Here is a 20624-nt window from a genome sequence, read left to right as displayed (position 1 = left end):
TATTATATATATATATATATATATATATATATATATATATATAGGTATGTGTGTGTGTATTGTTTTTAAAATTATAATAATATGTTATTAATAAAATTACAATAATTAATGCTTAAAAATACCTTTGTTTTTATAAAATATTTATTTTTAGCAAATTATGTAAGTTATAAAAACAAATTTTTAATGCTGCCCGATTTAAAATGATATGAACAAAGTGCCATATTATTCGTATATGAAGTATTGTGTTTCCCGCGCTGACTCATGGGAGAATATCGGTTAATTAACACGACCTTTTGCTACGATCCTTTAAAAAGTGTCCTCGATTCGAGATAAACATAATTTCAATTTCCAAGTATTTTGAAAGAAATCTAGAATATACAATAATTATGATACATATTTATTTTTAGATATGTAGTTACATATAATCACATATAATTACGGATACACTCATCATAAGAAAACTACATTTTACATTGCTCTTGAAATTTTTATAAAATTTATGAACAATTTTTGTATTCATTTAATATTTCAATATATATATATATATGTATGTATATACGTATATATGTATATATACATGTATATATATTGAACATAATGTCTGTTGTTTGTTTCTATTAAAATTATATCCTTTGGCATGTTTATCAAAACATAGTCATACTATTTGTAAAATGTATTACTCACCTGATACAAAATAAATTATTCTAATTATTTTTTGATGCATAAATGTAATTATAAGTAATATATATTAATTATAAATTTTTCATTTATTATATAACAATATGTATGTGTGTATATGTATGTATATCAAACATTTCTTTACGTTGTTATTTTATATTTCAATATAATAAAATAACAAATATACTGAATTCAAAAAAATATAATTTATATATTTATATTTTATATATATATATATATATATATATATATATATATATATATATTTATTTATTTATTTATTTATTTATTTTTATTTATATATATATACATATAAATGTATATATATTTAATTACATAAAATATATATTTATATTCGAATAGGTATACAATTAAATGCATTCAATTATTGTTAACCTTCAATAGGTCATATACTCGTACTTGCATTAATTGGAGGCTTTTAGCTTCTATTAGCTTATATACAAAATAACCGTTACATGCGATTGGACGAAAACGTTAGAAAGCACCAATCATTGACAATCATTAAATAGATATAAAATTGACATTTCTTTTTTTTTTTTTTTTTCATACAACAGAAATTCTCTAAAATAAAAAAATGTCATTAAAAATGTGTACTATTAACTTCTTAAACTATGAAATTTAATTAATAGCAACAATTAAACATATTTCATGTTTATTAATCTATAATAATTTTGTAAACATTAATTAAATCATAAAAATAAATTTTGTAATTTTTCATGTTTCTTCTAATTGTCGTTATATTTAAAAAAAAAAAAAAAAAAGGAAGAAGAAAAACATATAATAATTAATAATTAATAACGAGGCACTATCAATATATATTCAATACGTATATGTTTGTCTATGAATATATAATAATAAATATTGAACACAATATGTTCAGTAACACACTACGTTTACAAAGTCTTCTAGATCGACCAATCGGAGCATTAGATAAGCACTTGTTACATTTAAATACGAACGATTGGTAGAGAATCGTGTTGACATCCATTTACCATGGAGATGCACTCTCGTATTACCAACAATTGACCGAGGGATCACTCTGAAATATAGCTTTAGCAAACTAAAATGTATTTTCTTCAAATAAACGGGAAATCTCATTTAGAAGTCCTATCACTATGTTAATATGGAGATTCATTGGTTTTTCTTCACATAGACTTTATGCACACCGTAAATTACGAAAAAGAGTGTCAAGTCGGTGTAGGAATGTGGCACTTCAAAATGGCTGCCAGTCACTTTAGTAATTTACGGCTCTATCTTTCTTTGTTATCGCTTGTATAATTACGACGGTGGATCAAGAAAGAGAACATTTGAATTAATCCAAAAATAGTGTATCATACGTTCAACAGGCACATTATAGTCGTTAAATGGATCTTAGAAAAACGTGAGAACGGAATATGCTCAGGAATCACATTCTCGTCACCATTGCTTTAAAAGAACTTACTTGAAGTATTTCTTTGGCGAACACCTTAATTGTGTGTTGAATAAAGTGTTTAAGAACGACAGATTATATATAGAGAGAATTTATAATCGATTAAATAGCACCTATATAGAATAGGTTAAGCTTGGAGATGAGTCCTATCATGTACGAGAATACGATGAGCACTTCTTGAAAATTTTGTGTACACCGATGTTTTATTATAGTTCTTGCAATTTCGCACATAAAACATGCACGAAATTGTAAGCCATTCGATGGTATATAACAAAGCTGATCATTTTATTTTCTATCAGTAACAAGTTTAGCCATCTATAATTTACAGACTGTATTATATTACTTCTTCCCATGAATTATAAAAAACATATACTTTTAATGTGACATTAATGCAAGTGAAGTATTTTCATAACGCAGTGTTGCATCCAACCCTTTGTGTATTGTGGATCGCTAGACTATATATCGTTTCTACTACCATGACAGCCCAGAGCATCTATGCAAAAGTACATTAACATCGATCCTGTTCTGTAAGCATTATTGTCAATCATTAATATATGTATATATTTTCGTTATCTTATATAGTAATATTATTGTTCATTTATACATCGGGATTATAAGGTTTTCTACAATACAAAAGAATAACATATAATAAATAATATAAAGAATAATCAAATGAAATATATTAAAGTTGTTTTATAACAATAATAATCTTTCTTAATTTATAAATATATGATGTCAAATTTTAATGAAACTATAAGCACAAAATTTTTTAAGTATCAATATGAAATAATTGGTAATATTAATGGTAGCAATAATATATTATTTATGTTTATATTATGAATTTTAAATATCTATAATCAAATATTTTAATTGTAGATATATATATGCCACAGCCAGATTAAAGCTAGGTCCCTAAGGACCTAGCATGGGCCACTATGAATCCACCTGCGGTCAGCAAATCGAGCACTCGTGGCTCTGGATACCATCAAAAAGCACTAGCTGAAATCCGCAATTCTTTACTACCATTTGCAAACATTGGAGGAGCTGGAGAAGTTGGTTCCAGTGCAGCCAGTACAATATCAACTTTATCCACAACTAGTGGTATCAGTTCAGCATCCGGTCTCAGTGGTCTTTCAGCTGCATCTGGGTGCACAGATAAACCTGATCAACGGCAGGCATTAGCACAGTTATTAGCTATGGGATACTCAGAGGTACGATTATAATTATTTAATTAATTTATATAGCATGGTAGTTATTTTCTTATAAAAGAAATGTATATTATATTGTAATGTTTCTATTTAATTTTTCAAAATATTTTATAACTTCTGTAAAAATATTAGTAATTTTTCTGATTATATATAAATATATAATATTTGAAAATATATTATTTGAAAGTTTATAATCTAAATTATAAAAAATTTATTTCTATACTATATTTAATTAATTTGATATACAGGAAATAGGGTTGCGTGCCCTTAAACTCGCAGGATGGCGCTTAGATGGAGCAATAGAATTTTTAAAACAAGCACAAGGAGAATCTCTTAATGGTCTTGGTAAACTTAATACCAAGCTAATAAGAAAGCCAAGCTTAGAAAGGGAGCTAAGTCTCCAAAGAGGAAGTCCTGCATTAGATAGTGGTGCAGGAAGTTCACGATCTGACAGTCCACGTTTGACAGAACTTAGTCCACATCCACAATTAAGTCGACAATATTCACCAAGCAATTTTGTAGAACGTGAACCACCTCCACCACCTCCTCCAAGATGTAGTTCTACACCGCCACCGCCACCACCACCTCATGCTCCATATAGTCAACCAAATGTACCAAGTAATATGCAGCAAATGCTCAAGCGAATGTCTCCCGCTCCAGTTGTACCGACACGACCTCCTCCATCAGCACCGGGTAATTCTGGATCTACATCAGGATCAGGAAATCCACCTCAAAGGGGTACAAGCCCTGTAGCATCGTCTAATAGTAATACTAATAGCCGCCAACCAATGATTGTTCAGAATGGTCCACAAGTACAACAACAATTATCTCAACAAATGCAAGCACTCAGTATCTATCAAGCATGCGATAGAAATTCAAGTACGCAGGTTGAACCTCCGCCTCCTTATCCAATAGTCCCGTCATCATCGTCTGGTCCTGTTCAACCACCATCTTACAGTGCTTCTATGCAAAATAGACAAAGTCCCACACAATCTCAACAAGACTATCGAAAAAGTCCATCATCTGGTATATACTCTGGTCCAACATCAGCTGGATCACCAAGTCCTATTACTGTGTCCACTATATCTCCGAGTACACAGGCATCCATGGCTAGACCTACACCATTACAGGCTTGGGGAGCACGTCAAGCTAAAACTCAACCACCTATTATTATGCAATCAGTTAAAAGTACTCAAGTACAAAAACCTGTTCTACAAACAGCCATTGCTCCAACGTCTCCTCAACCAATTTGTACAACTAGTAATACACCACCACCTCCTCCATCTTATGCTTCATCGATTCAACAGAAACAACAGCAACAACAACCACCACCAGCATACCCTCCTGTCAATAATACTGGTACTGCACCATCAAGTTCTGTAAGTGTAGGTGTTTCAGTAGGTGTGCCAACAACAGAACCTCCTAGTTATGCTACAACAATGCAAGCATTAGCAGCACAACGTGGCATACATCATCCACTTCCTCCCCCTCCTTACGGAACAGCCACAGAAGATACATCTGGGATTTCTACAGTAGAAAGTAATTCAGCACCTCGATCTTCTCCAATCGCTCATCATCCTCCATTACAAAGAAAATATTCACCAGTGGACAATTGTCCACATTCAGTGGAGACACCACCTTTACCTCCAGTAGCATCGACTTCTGTATCAGCAAGAAATAATAACAATCACTCATCTTTACCAGATGGAAATGGAGGAAAAGGAGGAAGTGCACCGTCATCTTATAAAATTAAACATCAATCTCCTATTCCTGAACGAAAACATATGAGTAAAGAAAAAGAAGAAGAACGTAGGGATTGTAAAGTTCGTAATTATTCTCCTCAAGCATTCAAATTTTTTATGGAGCAACATGTTGAAAATGTACTGAAATCTCATAAACAACGCTTATATCGACGTCTTCAGTTAGAAACAGAAATGGCTAAAATAGGCCTAAGTGCAGAAGCACAGTGTCAAATGAGAAAGATGTTATCACAAAAGGAATCTAATTATATTAGATTAAAACGTGCAAAAATGGATAAATCTATGTTTACAAAAATAAAACCTATTGGTGTTGGTGCTTTTGGAGAGGTAACACTTGTAAGAAAGCTTGATACTAATCAATTTTATGCAATGAAAACATTACGCAAAGCTGACGTACTGAATAGAAACCAGGTTGCTCATGTTAAAGCTGAACGTGACATTTTAGCAGAAGCTGATAATGAATGGGTCGTTAAATTATATTATTCGTTTCAAGATAAGGATAATCTTTATTTTGTGATGGACTATATACCAGGAGGAGACTTGATGTCTTTACTTATTAAATTTGGTATTTTTAAAGAACCATTAGCAAGGTTTTACATCGCTGAACTTACATGTGCAGTTGAAAGTGTTCACAAAATGGGATTCATTCATAGAGACATTAAACCAGATAATATTTTAATTGATCGCGATGGACATATAAAATTGACAGACTTTGGACTCTGTACAGGATTTCGCTGGACTCATAATTCTAAATATTACCAGCAAAATGGTAAACACATTTATTATATGTAATCATTTATTAAAAACATTATCATATTTTTATGAAGAAATAACTCTAGTGGAATATTTTATATTCATTTGTTTTATTTGCTATTTATGTTTTATACTTGCATTTGCTATTTACCGTATAAGAAAATTCAAGATTAGTATAATTATAGCAGGTTCTTTATTTTGACAACATAAGTAATTTTATATTGTGTAATTTTATATTTTGTAATCAATCAATAGGTCATGGTAAACAAGATTCAATGGATCCAGCTGACGACTGGAACAATGAGTGTCGCTGTATTCAATTAAAACCATTGGAACGCAGGAGACATAGAGAACATCAAAGATGTTTGGCACATTCACTAGTTGGAACACCAAATTATATTGCGCCAGAAGTGTTACAACGCACAGGATATACTCAGTTATGTGACTGGTGGAGTGTGGGTGTAATTTTATATGAAATGCTAGTTGGTTCTCCACCTTTTCTTGCCAATACACCAGCTGAGACTCAATACAAGGTTGGTAAAATATATAAACTATCTATGCTTTAAACTAAACAAGTACTCTGAATATATATTACTATTTGTTGTATGTTTACAGGTCATTAATTGGGAGACCACACTTCATATCCCTAAACAAGCAAATCTATCGCCTGAAGGTATGGATTTAATATTAAAACTTTGCGTTGGCGCAGATCGTCGATTAGGTAAAAATGCAGATGAAGTCAAGAGTCATCCATTTTTTGCAAGTATTGATTTTGAAAAAGGGCTACGCCGACAGGTAGCACCTCACATACCTCGCATTCAATACCCTACAGATACAAGTAATTTTGATCCTGTGGATCCTGACAAGTTAAGAAATTCTGAATCCTCAGATTCTAATAAGTCAGACGAATTATTAGATAATGGAAAACCATTTCACGGTTTCTTTGAATTCACATTTAGGCGCTTTTTTGATGATGGTGGTGGTCCTGCATATCCTAGTCGAATAAGTTTGGATGATAATGATAATCAAGGTCCTGTTTACGTATGACAGTAGGCTAGTTAAAAGAAAACGAAAAAAAAATAACAAATCATAAATCTCATCAGATATCAAAATTATTGGTGTCTTAAAAACTGCAACCAGTATCATATCTTTCTAAAGTTTTTTCAGCATTGTGTGGTTAACTAAATTACACGAAGTCGCAATTTTTTTTTCAACTTATAGGTATATGAATACGAACGTATCGTACTATATAATTAGAAAAAAGAAAATATTACATTAAAGAAAGTACACATATTAGATTAGTGTATTTTTTGTCATTATTACAGATTTTTATATTTTAGAACTGATTATAATTGTTTTCATGCTTTGTTAGCGCGACTGTACTTCTCGAATAGTACTATATTTGACTTAAATCATTAAACTTTCACATATCTGCAAAACTGTCCACTACACATTGTTGTGTTTCTATGGAATCACAAATTATTATGGGCATTTGTATGAAATACCACATCTAAATTTTGTATGTTTATTGCGTCTTAAATAATGCCCTATATAATATAGCTTGAGTGATCAGGATCGTTTTCTATTCCATAACGTGCGATTATAACATATGGCTAAGAAAAAAGGCAGGGTAACTTTAATGGCACAAGTTTACCTTGATACAATAATGGCCAATAGACACGAAGGGGTAGAAATAAAATGATTAATGGCTAGGCAATATATTCTCATGGAGCATGTTTTTGCAAATATTTTGCTTGCCATTTATTTTCATTTAGATTGGCTTCATATCAGAAAGTACGTGTTTAGTACGTTTCAACGAGTACTGTGATATTGCAGATAATAATAATAAGAGTTATACGGCTTTTAAATATATTGGTCCTATTTAACATTTTCTTTTATATCAAATGCTATGTCGAATATAATTATAAATAATGATAATAATAATTATTATTAAACTATTAATTATTATACTGTATAGATTTGTGAATGGATGTAATGTGTTCATTGCGTATTATGCAGCTTTTAATTGTCTAAACATTTTTTAATATCTTCATATGCTAAGAAATATTATTGATGAATTGTTACACTATATACATTACATACATATTTCTTATAAACCTAATTCCCCGGAATATAATTTTCGGAATTATTGTTATTTAAAAGCAAAAGGAAAAATCGTTAATGAAGAAGTCGTATATTATTTTGCACAATGAAACTTTGAAATCGAAAATTTAAAATTAAATAAAGGTAACTCGACTTTTGTAAAATACTTGTAACTAATTACATTGCTGGCACAGTATCGTTTTTATAGTCAAGTTGCCATTGTTTATAAAGAAACAATTACAATAAGAATGTTAACAATAGAAAGAAACTTGTATATATGTATGTATATATATATATTATTCTATGAAATGATTTATTTTAATCTTTGTCTTATCGAAAGTGAGTCCAAAATCAGATATATTTTGTTATCTATTTCTTTCAAGCTGCAGAAATCACTATTATTTATGTAATGGCAATGGTGTACCTTACAGCATTAAAAAGTGCCTTCTTTAAATAATCTTGTATTCAGGATTAAAATATTCTCTTCAAAATCTCTCTTCTGACTGCCGTTTCATCCTGTCTTCCAACATCAGCATAAAATCAATATTTGGAGAAAAAATATTTAAAAATTCTTATATGCAGATTATAAATATTGTATATGATACAATAAGAATTGACACAAAATAATATACTATTTTGAAACGATTAGAATTTAACGAAATAACTGATTTATCGAGTACGAGCAATATTAAAATTTAATTATTGCATTACTTGACTGTTGGAAGTGGAGCAGTGTACTAATATTGTATGTACTATGTACAAAGCTAAGACTAAACACTTATCCATACTAATTTATTATTGAGGAAAACTATATCTTCATTAACTGTGCCTTTTAAATATTATAAAAATAACATCATTGTTATTTTTTTAATATCCTTCATGCTATAATCTATTTTTTCAAAGATAAAATGTAATATTAATTAGAAACGTGTATTTCTATATCGTACATTCTATTGCCATAATTAAAATAGATGATTGAAAAAAAAAACTATAAATAATCTTCCATGGTATATAATTTTATCAATAATATTTTGGTGGCATCATAAGAACAGACAATTTTAAACTGTACTTGTAATAAATTGTGTATCTCGAAAATATTAGAAAAAAGAAATGCAATAATACATTATATCTCAAAAAATACATTTTGTTTTGAATTTATACTCTATACTTATAAAAAAAAAATGTAGATTAGTATAGAAAAGAATTATGTTTGACATTCGAATTATTTAATGATACCAAAATTTTTTGAACTGAAGTAGGAATAATATAATGTAAATAATTTAATTATTCGTATTTATTTGATAATTATGGATCAGTGTTAAGTCTGTTGAGATAAAAACACAGTACTGTAATCTCTTTTCTAACGCTGTAAAGGTAAGACATATTTATTTAGAAATTGTTAAAAACAATTATTGTTAGCAAAATTTATGACATTATGAAATTCGAATTTTTATTATCGGTTTCTCAAAATTGGTGATATTCGTTATTAATATTTATATATAAATTTATATATATTTATACCCCAAGTCTCAATTAGAGTATTTATTTTTTTAACGAAATATATCAATTAGGTAAAATAACGAAAATTTGCAGGTAATATGAAAGTCGAATTTTGTACATCACATCTCTCATAAATAATGGATACCAAAGGGATTCACAACTACTATCATAAAATTAAATCTTTGTATACTACAACCTTGCATTATATTGTTTATTTCTGCTATATATATATATATTTTTTTTTTTTTTTTTTTTTTTTGTTTTTTTTTATTTTTTTTTTTTATTTTTGTGTGTATAACTTTAAGTACTGCAAAGGAGTGAGACATTTTATCTTAAAATTAATGTACCATATTGCAGTACTAATACCATAATAATAAAGACTTTAAGTGAATTTTAATTTTAATAATATGGTTTTCAAACAATATAGCTATTATTTAAATAATGCTTTAGGATAAATAACACATTATTCTGTTTGTAATACATTACGCTATACATATATATTACATTTGCTATTATTTAACTATCACATATACATAGATAACATTTTCTGGCTTTGTTAAGCTTTAAAATTTAGCAATTATTAAGTACCTCCTGCTCCATACGAGAATGTAATACATACATTTTTATTGCACACTGAGTGTGCATATAATGGTTTAGTTATAGACGTTACAATAAAATAATATTTGTTGAATTGCTACTTGGCATCGAAAGACTCAGCTCAACTAATAAATATAGTATCATACTTGTTCGTTTTCATGCATTGAATTATTTTAATATTATATTATCCTATACAACAGATCTGTCAACTCATGAAATTAATTTATGAATTTTTAGTTGTACATTTTGTAATAAATCACTTTTGCCTTGTAATTATATTATAAAAATATACGACAAGTTAGTTTGATAAGTTAGAATATATATAAAACATTGTACATACTTTAGATAATTAATCTAAATTAAAACGATCTTCAGTGCTTATGTGTTGTAGCTTTTTTGTGTTTAAATTTTTTTATTATTCGTCTAATATAAGATCTAAATTCAGACTAATATAAGATCATAACTCTATTTCTATAGGGTTATTAATATGCATTCTTATAAGATATATAAGTTATAGCGATTACTATAGTGGATTACTATAGTGGAATACAATTAATTACACAATTGTGTACGAGAGTACCTTTCAAAAATCATTTTTCACTTTTAATCTCTGATAAAAAACATTTAGTGATTTTATTTAGTAATTTGTATTTATTGTATAAAAAAAAAGAAATAATTAAAAATGCCATATTGATAAATCATAAATAACATTTATTTGTCTTTATATAAAATTTATAAAGTTTTTAAAATTCTAATACTATTTTTTGTACAAAATTTATTTGATTAATATATGATATATTAAGAAGGCACTTATACTTTATAAAAAAAAGTACATATAAGGTTCACATATAACATATAATTTCATTAAATTGAGAAGAAATTTGTAAAATTTCTTTAAGAGTATTCAATAAGATTCTTTTAAAAAAGTGATAAATTTGAATAGATTCATATAAAATATTTTATATTAGAAATCTCTTAAAATTTATTAATATTTTATAGATACTTATCATAATTATTAATGATTCTTTAAAAAGACTAAACATAAAAATATGGACGGCATATGAAAATACTCATCTAACATAAGTCATATTACTAATGGAAAACAATTTTACATAATATAAATCTGACAAGATCTTATATTTATCTCCTAAGCAATGGATTAATCGCTATTAGTAATGATAGAATTATAACCCAACTTGCTTGGATTGAAGATGCACCAGCTATACGGCATTTGAACATATCGTACCTGTGAATACATTTAATTTAATTTATAACTGTTTTATTCTTAAATTAAGTAAAAAAAAATCATTCGAATTAAACTAATAAACTTAGTGGTATTAGTAATAGGTAAATTATTTTAGTATCAGAAATGTAATAAATTATTAATGCCGTTACCTTGTTTCTTCATCATTGACAATATTACTAAACTCTGCCTCTACTAGCTGCCCATCATAATATGTAATATAGTCTTCAAAAGGGTATTCAAAGCCTTGTTTACATTCACATTTATATCCACCAGTTTCAAAACCTCTGCCAAGAATGGGTACACACTGTAATATGATTCATTAATAGAAACATATCTAAAGCACTTGTTTCATATTATAAATAGGCCATTTAATTTCAGATAAATTAGATATACCAAAGGAACTTCCTATTATCTAACTGCATAATCAAATCTGTGCACACACACACACACACACACACATGTGCGCGCACCATTAATTTATAATCATTTTTTTTATAGCATAATATATAAACTTACATATGATGTTTTCTTATGACATTTATGTGTATCTTTAAATGCATTTGGACTGTAAAATTTATCATCACATTGATTAATATCCAATTGAAGTAAATCCACTGAAACGGCAACCACACCCCTATAAATATTATTTTAATGTAATACTATTTTATTTAATCACACATAAAATATTTTATATTAATATTTTAAATGAAAACAAACTGACTTGATATTACTTACTTAAATTCTAATTTTTCTCTTAGGCTATCCCAACCGAAAAATGGAGATGCATAAGTAATTAACCATTTTTTCACTTTACCATCGCAATCAAAGTATGGAACTGTCCAGTAACCATGATTCAGATTTGCTGCTCTATATAATTCATTCGGATTATTATTAAATAAACTGAATTGATTCATATGGAATTAGTTTATCAATAATACTTACCGATAGTAATTTGGGTAGTGTTCATACTTTTTAAGATATTCACCTGTTTCATTATATCTAATTTTTATTTGCATGAAGAATTTCTCCAAATCATCAAAATTCGCTGCCCATCTTTGTTTCAAAAATTGAAAATAATTCTTTCTAGTATAAACTTCATCTGTAAATATATATATACATAAAAAAATAGAAATCGTTCACATAATACAAATAATAACAAAACGTAGTTACATAATAATTTTAATGGCTTACCTGTGTCATTTAATCTAGCTAAGTCTTCGAGTTTAAACTTCCGTGTATTCAGTTCAGTTTTATAAGCAAACGGTGCAAAAAATGTTCTATTAGTAAATTTATTTCTATCCCAAAATGTTCCTGCAGACCAGATTTTGGTATCTCCAAGAATTAAAGCTAGTGTTTCACCTATCATTTGATCTTCCGTAAGAGGTTTATCGGCCACTCTTTTACCAGAATAAACTTCATGTGAATCAGATATTTGAAGAAATGCACTAATAAAATTAGCAAGTCTGGTTGCCATTTTTGCTTCATTTTCGAAAAATTCTTTTGCTCCATAACCTATATCACCATCCAAGACTAAATCTTGTGCCGAATACCTAATTACAATTAATAATATATCATTCATTGTTATATAACAATATATAATATTTTTAAAAAATTACAAATAAGAAATATACTTTTTACATGTTCTTGCATTTATACTGGTAATGAATTTTAAAGTTTGATCAATATTTATTTTCTCCGAATTTAAATTGTCAGGGCCTGTTGTAAGGTTTCTATATTGATAATACTGCTCGAGATATCTCTCTCTAATATAATACTTTGCCTTATACCATTGTACTGGCATTTTTTGAATCCCTGCAACAAAACAAATAAAGACATGATTTCAATTCATCTAATTATATAAATTACACACTAATAACATACATCCTATTTTGCTACAATCAAATCCATTATAATATTGTTCTTGTGTTGCTCTTTCAATAATTTCTCCAAGATATGGTCGACGTACAACGGTTGGTAATCTATAACCTGGCTTGCATCTACATTGATATCCCCCTCTTCGAAATCCCCATCCATGCAATGGTTCACACTAAAAATAGATCATATTAATTTATTAATTAACAAATTTACTTTTGCACAAATAAATAAATGCTACATAAAAGTATAGTCAACACAATAATATAATTTATAATTATACGGAAATAAATTACCTCTGTAGTTTCTATTTTACATCGCGTAGTATTCGCAAATCTATTTGGTCCATTATTTCCTTTACCTTTTGGACATTGATTTATATCTATTCTATCAAAATCCATTTCCAATACAGACACAGCAGTATATCTAAATTTATTATTTATTTATTAATTAAAGATAATAAGAATAATATAACATTAGAATATTATCTAATATTAAAATAGGATTATAAAAAACTCACGTTGGATATTCAATATGCCTAAATCCTGTATGTCGTGGGTACACATCTGCAATTGGTACTACAGCAGCAACAAGCCAACGATTGGATCTTTCACAATCAAAGTAAGGTCTAGTCCATTTCACAGGTCCAGGATATTCATCAGCACCTATAAAAATATATACATTTTTACAATATATAAGATATGATGTAATAATACACATTTTAATTTAATAGATATATTTTTTACCTGGAGGTCCATGGAATGTAAAAGTTTCATTAGTATTATTAGCATAACGAATTTCAACTTGATAAGTAGCTTTTGTATCATGTCTTTTTTCTACATTATCAGGTAACCATTTTCTGTACCTAATATATAATTCAAAGTATTAGTATAAGAGTAATGTAATTTACATAATGAACAAGATAACTTTTTCTCTAATATATTACTAAAATGTATTATAAAAAATATTTACCATTCATTTATTCTATAGTAATCTGTTGTATAATCTTTGCTAAGAGTATCACTAGGAAATGCACCAAGATCTTGTACAGTAAACGTATTACGAGTAGATATTCTTTCAAGATGTATAGGATCATTAAAATCATCAGCTCTGAATGTTCTTGGTGCAAACCTTGGCATTGTTTTATTAAAGAATCCTCTATAGGATGGAGAATATGACATATTTGGTGCAAAATAGATAGCAGAAGCATTTATATATGGATTAGCAGATACATCAGCAACCGTAGATAATATGTAATACATCATGCCTGGATCATAAGTATCATTAATAGCTGGTCTTATAAATCGAGATTGAAGTATATAACTCCAAAAGAAAGATCTGCTCAATGCCATATTATGTAAATGTAACAGAGCTGTTCTATTTGGAAATACTGGATTAATATTAATATCCTTTATATCTGGTAAATGCGATACAGAATCTTCTGGTAAATATAGATCACCAAGATATTGTATAGGGCAGTTATCGGCATTAACTTTATCCATTTTGAATCGAATTTCATCAAATGAATCTCTCAATTGCCATTCATATTGACCAACAACGCCCAATAGAAGGCAAATGATCACTAACGTTAGACGAATATAAGAAATCATCTTTTAGATAATTTTAATTCTTCTATTTGATATAAATGCACTGCTTACACGTTAACTTCCATATTAAATAAAGCTTTTGTTTTGTATGAATACTTTAAAGTTACTTTTTTTTTATTGACTTCACATATATTTATGTGTTTAACTTAAGCTCCGTTATTAATTATTATAAATACACCCAATACTAACAATGACGCTAAAACCATGGGCGTTTTCCAATTCCAAACACATAACGCATGGCATGTATTTTTTCAATGATACCAAACTAACAGAAAAAGAATTCTGTATTCACATTTCTTATAGGTGCGCTGATATCGCTTTTATCCACGCTTCCTAATGGTCAAATTTTTCATTATTTTTTCTGATTTTATGTTATATAAAAATCAAGTGTTTTTTTCCTCCCAATTTAACTTAATATAATATATAAATAAAATCTACTGAGATAATTATACTATTTCATATCATTATTAGCCACATAATAAGTAATACAAATCAGCAACTTATATTAAATCCTTAAATATGCTAAAATATAAAAATTGAATATGCAATTGTTATAATTATTTACTTAATAATCAAAAAATAAGGTTCTTTTTATTTATTGAAAAAAATTGAAAATCTTTTTAAATTTTTATTTAAATTTGAATATCGCGCTCATCTTAATTACTGATCGCGTGATTTTAAGACCAATCAAAGAAATCTTCGATATAAAAGAAAAAATATAGTACATCGCATGCCTTGAAAAATTTATTTAAAAATTGATTATGCAATTGCAAAATTGTCAATGGTATTTATTACCGAAGACATCGTTCGATAGTATAAGAAAATTCATTTCCTGTTGCTTACAATCAGTGTAATTGTGTATTTTTAAGAACGTGTAAAGATTTTACTATCTATTTTATTTCATTATACTTACAAATAGTATTTAATACAGAAAAAATTACTCTGTAAAAAAATGAATCATATAAGAAAACTTGTTTCCAGTAAAGAAACTCGAGATTATTTCCTGAGGCAAGTAATATGCACTTTCATTCTTCTTATTTTATAATTAAATCGGTGATTCTTTTTTGTTTTAGTACACATTTTTGGGGACCAATTGCAAATTGGGGTATTCCAATTGCTACTATTGCAGATATAAAAAAAGATCCAAAATTTATTAGTGGTAAAATGACTATCGGTTAGTATTATATATTCACATAATACATATTTTCATAGTATCGTATAGGTTATGTTTTCATATGTAGAATATAAATATCACCTTTTGATATTATAACGAATAATGAAATAATACAATTAAATAGGTCAATTTATTAAACATTTTCTATAAGTATTACGTGAAAGAATTATTATATATCTATTTTCTATAAATAGAACGTGAAAAAATATAGATTTATAATATTTATTTTAGATATCTCTATTTTTTCTCTATCTTTTTAATAAAAAAGTTTCCTATTATTGTTATCATAATTATTGCTCTAATTCTTTATATTACCAGAAATCTTTATAATAATCTAAATATTTATAGTTAACTATACAAATAATTAACTATACAAATGTTTGTACAAAAAGATATTACTTATTAATAATTGTCTGATATAGTTCATAAGATATTTAATTTTACAGATATTTCATCTTTTTATGGTATTTTTTAATCACACTTTTATTGGTTTTCTATACTATTATCGTTTTATATTTAACGTTATTTACTCTTAAAAATTTTATAGGGAGAATGATATTTCTTATAAATTTTTAGACTTTAATACTAATCTTTTTTAGCTTTATGTGTATATTCAGCAGCATTTATGAGATTTGCAATCAGAGTGCAGCCACGCAATATGCTACTTTTTGCTTGCCACTTTGTCAACGAAGGAGCACAAATTACTCAAGGTTGTAGATTTATAAAATATCATTATCTAGATAAAAAGCCAGAAGAATAAAGAATAATGAATATCTCAACTGCCAAAGAAAACAATCGTTCAAAAACTTACAGTTTAATATTTTAAAATATTATAGTATACTGATAGGTATTTGTTAATATAAATATCTGTACATAAAAAGGAATATTCACTGTTATACCTAATAAATGTAGATAATTGATATAATGTGTTTCTTACGAACATGTATCATAATTATTATGTACAGAAAAAAATAAAAATGTTTAATATTTTTATATTTTGTACATTAAGATAATTCTATCAACTAGAATTAATAAAATAATTATATCGTTACTCATATAATCAAACAAACAATAATTTGATTTTATGGTTTAATTCATGTCAAAATCAATAATATTTATTTTTAAAACAAATTTCTATAACTGTCTTCATAATGGATAATTCGCTTTTATATATGATTAAACTATACTATAAGAAGATAGTCATTTGTATAAAATATATTTATAAATATGTATGATTTTTTTCGAGTATCACAATCATGGTATTCGCACATCAATGAGTGCGCAGACTCGCGATTACTTAAAAATTATAAGTAATGTTTTCAAAATTTAAATGTGATGTTGTCTTTCTTGTCTTTATATTTATCTGTATTTCTTACCCTACAGATCATATTAACTATGATAATTTTTTATATGTGGTACTATTTTAAAAGACAACGAGATTCTAGACTCATATAATTTTGTTTCATTGTTTTAATTCCGTATAACGATACGTGCCATAGTTCGTGTGAATATTTCGAAATAAAGCATTGAAGCAATAGAAAAAGGTCGCACTGTATCAGATATATTATTGTTAATTGTGTATGAGATTATGATTTCTATATATTTTGCAATATTCGATTTTCTTTCTTATATAACGAAGAAAAACTTTTACTAACATAACAATTAGTTTCAAAGATTTCATTATGATAAAACAATGATCAAGATTATTTTTCAAGAAATTCATGATCTTCACATAATTCAAGTTATCAAGATTGGTAAGATTATTAGTAAATTTATTATGCTTTTTATTAACTCCATTTATTGTAATTATATTAACATTTATTTATATGATTATTTTTTTTTATTTGTCATTAATTTCACTATATTTAGAATATATGCTTGTGTCTGCGTGTGAATATGTAAAATTTGTCACCAAGTATGTTGCTCCATAGTTGAAATTTAGTTTGCAATGAAATATATGGTACCATTGTAAATGTCTCGATATTAAATATGATCTTTGTCTCCCTCCTCTATCATCGAACTGGTTCTCTGTTCAAACTATCTCACATTCTGTTTCTCATACACGTATATTCACTGCCCATGTATTTCACACAGTTAGATACGTTTGCTTGAAGTCCAGTTTCTTCTTTGAGCTACCTAGCCTAAAAAATCTGGATGCATAGGTAATTACTTATTCCTTTTCTTTGCCGTTATATTCGCAATACAGAAGTGACCACTGACTAAGGTTCAGGTTTACTATCTTGCTAGGGTATCCCATGTATCCCTCACTCATTAGAATGAAGTGTACCTTTGAAGATGAAATTCTCCCTTCAGTAGAGGGATCTAATCCTTTTATACCTTAATGCTTGACTGTGTTCTTTTACAGAACAGAAGTATACGGAATAACTAATATATTGTTAAAATTATATAAATATTTATTTTTTTTCTTTACAAATTCTTATTTTTATATGATACATACAAAATTTTTATCTTTTCTTTACTTCAAAAGTAAAAATAACTTTTTCTTCAAAAGATATATATATATATATATAGTATAATATATATATATATAGTATATTTTATATTTAAATTAATTGATAATTGTAATTGATTTTTCATGAGTAAAGATTTTTACATTTAAAAAATTTTCTATAGAACATAAAAATATAGATATATATTAATAATATAATTAATATATATAAAATAATATAATATATATATAATTTATTGTGTGCATGTGTCTATATATGTATACAAATATCAAGAATATCAAGATTATTGTTCGCTTGGCAAAACGAAATATACATTAATTCATCATAAATACATATAGAAAATTAAATTTCTTTTAAAAAACAATTCTACTAACTGATTTAGCATCATGTGAAAAATATTATTGCTTGTTAACTGTTAGCTTTATAATAAAAACTAATAATTTGAAAATAAAATTCTAGAATTAATATTTTACACAGTATAACTTTTTATCCAATAATAATTTATAATAAATGAAAATAAATGATAATTTGTTAATATTAATGTGATTACGTAAAATATATAAAAACGAAAATTTTATCATTCGTGAAAACAGTGATACTTATTGCGTTCTCATAGAAAATAGAAAAAAACAAAGCTATAACTTAATACGACATAACATTTAGGTGGCCTTTATTATGATAATAGATACGTTCGTCTTATAGTCCAACGACCCCCTATAGGTGCAGCTTCCCGAGCATACGAATATTCTTCTAGCGACGAAGGGGCATTATTGTCGCAATACGGGATTCACCCCTGTTTATCCGTAAAAAAAGGAGAATTTCTCATAGCCAAACAAGTTTCCAAGTCGAGGAGACAAACTTGCTGGGGGTCCATCCTGTAAATGTCCGTTCATGTCTGCTCGAAAGATCCTGAGAAAATCTTTCTTGTGCCCGGTCTTTCCCGCCTGTATTCGAGAATCTCGATACACTAACGTGGGAAACGAGGGTGCGAATGATCATTAAGCTGCATCGCCACCGATCATATTTCTCGCCAAGACGTATATTTTTATTGTGTTAAGAAAAGAAAAAGAAAAAAATATATATATATATATATATGTATATCTATACGGGTTTCTTACATCTCGACGTTCGACGAGCAATATGCAAAATAATATCGCGTCGTGTGAACAAATACCTTGAATATGGTACTACAAAATGTCTACTTAAAAGGAAAAAAAAAATATACATATATATATACATTTTTTTTCAACTTAATTTTAATAAACTCATTATTATATTTTATTCTATGAAATTGTCTCATATTTATCCATGTCTTTTTTTTTCTATAACTTTCGAGTATAAACTAAAAAAAAAGGATTAAGAAATATCTTTAACTACAATAGATAACAGATTATTAACTACACTAGATAAGAGATTATTAAATAGCATGAAGGATAATAAAGTTGCGATTAAAAAAAGAAATGTAAAAGTTTCAAAAACAATATTATTAATATCAAAATGGAAATTTTATCGATAACTGACGATGTATTTAAATTGATCGAAAGTTTTGATTCATTTCGATAATTTGTTATACGTACGTGAACATAATTAGTGTGACAATTTCTCATCGAATGTCAACATTTTATTCGTTTTTGATTTCGCTAAGATAATCTTTTATTCTTTTTATTCGTCGCTTGGATACTTTTACTAATTTAAAGAAAATTACAAAAGGTTCAGCCATTTAAAAGAAAAAGAAAAAGTAAAAGAAAAAAAGAAAAAAAAAAGAAAAGAAAAAGAAAAAGAAAAAACAAGCTAGAAAAGATCGAAGAAACAAGATTTTTCAAATCGTAGGTATGTACACGACCACTTAAATTTCAACCTCAAATAACAATAACGCGAGGGTCAGGCAAAAAGTGCATTGTCTACACGTCGCTGGGAGACAGACATACAGACAGACATACAGACATATAGGCAGACAGACAGACAGACAAGCAACACAGTGTGCAAGAGAGAAAAGGGGAAACAGAAAAGCAGAAGGAACGAGGAGGTATAGACAGAAGGAGTGGGGAAAGGAAAGAGAGAGAAAGAAAGAACGAACAAGAGAAAGACGGAGAAAGAGAGAGAGAAAGAGAGAGAGAAGATAAAGATAAAGAGAGAGAGATATGGAGGGAGAGAGACGAATAAAACAGACAGAGTGGGTGGATAAGCGAGAGCGAGTAAGCGACT

At 27.6% G+C, this 20624-nt stretch overlaps 3 protein-coding genes across 4 annotated transcripts; 2 read left to right on the top strand and 1 right to left on the bottom strand.

Moving 5' to 3' along the window:
- The first annotated feature begins 1681 nt into the window (after window positions 1-1681).
- LOC124953658 (serine/threonine-protein kinase Warts-like) lies at window positions 1682-10430 on the top strand. Its single transcript, XM_047505363.1, has 6 exons — window positions 1682-2391; window positions 2546-2655; window positions 3005-3339; window positions 3585-5865; window positions 6105-6382; window positions 6465-10430. Exons 3-6 carry the CDS (start codon window positions 3064-3066, stop codon window positions 6894-6896), a joined length of 3267 nt encoding a protein of 1088 aa, XP_047361319.1. The 5' UTR covers window positions 1682-2391; window positions 2546-2655; window positions 3005-3063; the 3' UTR covers window positions 6897-10430.
- Window positions 10431-10978: 548 nt separating this feature from the next.
- On the bottom strand, window positions 10979-15024 carry LOC124953706. Its single transcript, XM_047505502.1, is given in 13 exon segments — window positions 10979-11215; window positions 11217-11295; window positions 11445-11599; window positions 11812-11929; window positions 12031-12162; window positions 12238-12394; window positions 12487-12845; window positions 12927-13107; window positions 13177-13342; window positions 13464-13593; window positions 13688-13832; window positions 13914-14032; window positions 14140-15024. Coding segments are annotated over 13 exon segments (2475 nt in total). The 5' UTR covers window positions 14778-15024; the 3' UTR covers window positions 10979-11119.
- A 425-nt stretch (window positions 15025-15449) lies between these two features.
- Window positions 15450-17929, top strand: LOC124953707 (mitochondrial pyruvate carrier 1-like). Of its 2 annotated transcripts, none has more exons than XM_047505504.1 (3): window positions 15450-15782; window positions 15848-15948; window positions 16566-17929. In XM_047505504.1, exons 1-3 carry the CDS (start codon window positions 15727-15729, stop codon window positions 16706-16708), a joined length of 300 nt encoding a protein of 99 aa, XP_047361460.1. In that variant the 5' UTR covers window positions 15450-15726; the 3' UTR covers window positions 16709-17929. The 2 variants fall into 2 exon arrangements, with proteins under 2 accessions (XP_047361460.1, XP_047361459.1); XM_047505503.1 differs by having other exon boundaries at window positions 15457-15782; window positions 16548-17929.
- The last annotated feature ends 2695 nt before the right edge of the window (window positions 17930-20624 follow it).

Source organism: Vespa velutina, chromosome 13 (genome assembly GCF_912470025.1).
Source record: "Vespa velutina chromosome 13, iVesVel2.1, whole genome shotgun sequence".
NCBI lineage: Eukaryota > Metazoa > Arthropoda > Insecta > Hymenoptera > Vespidae > Vespa > Vespa velutina.
Note: the sequence above shows the minus strand (reverse complement) of the source record. Positions and strands in the feature narration are given on the sequence as shown.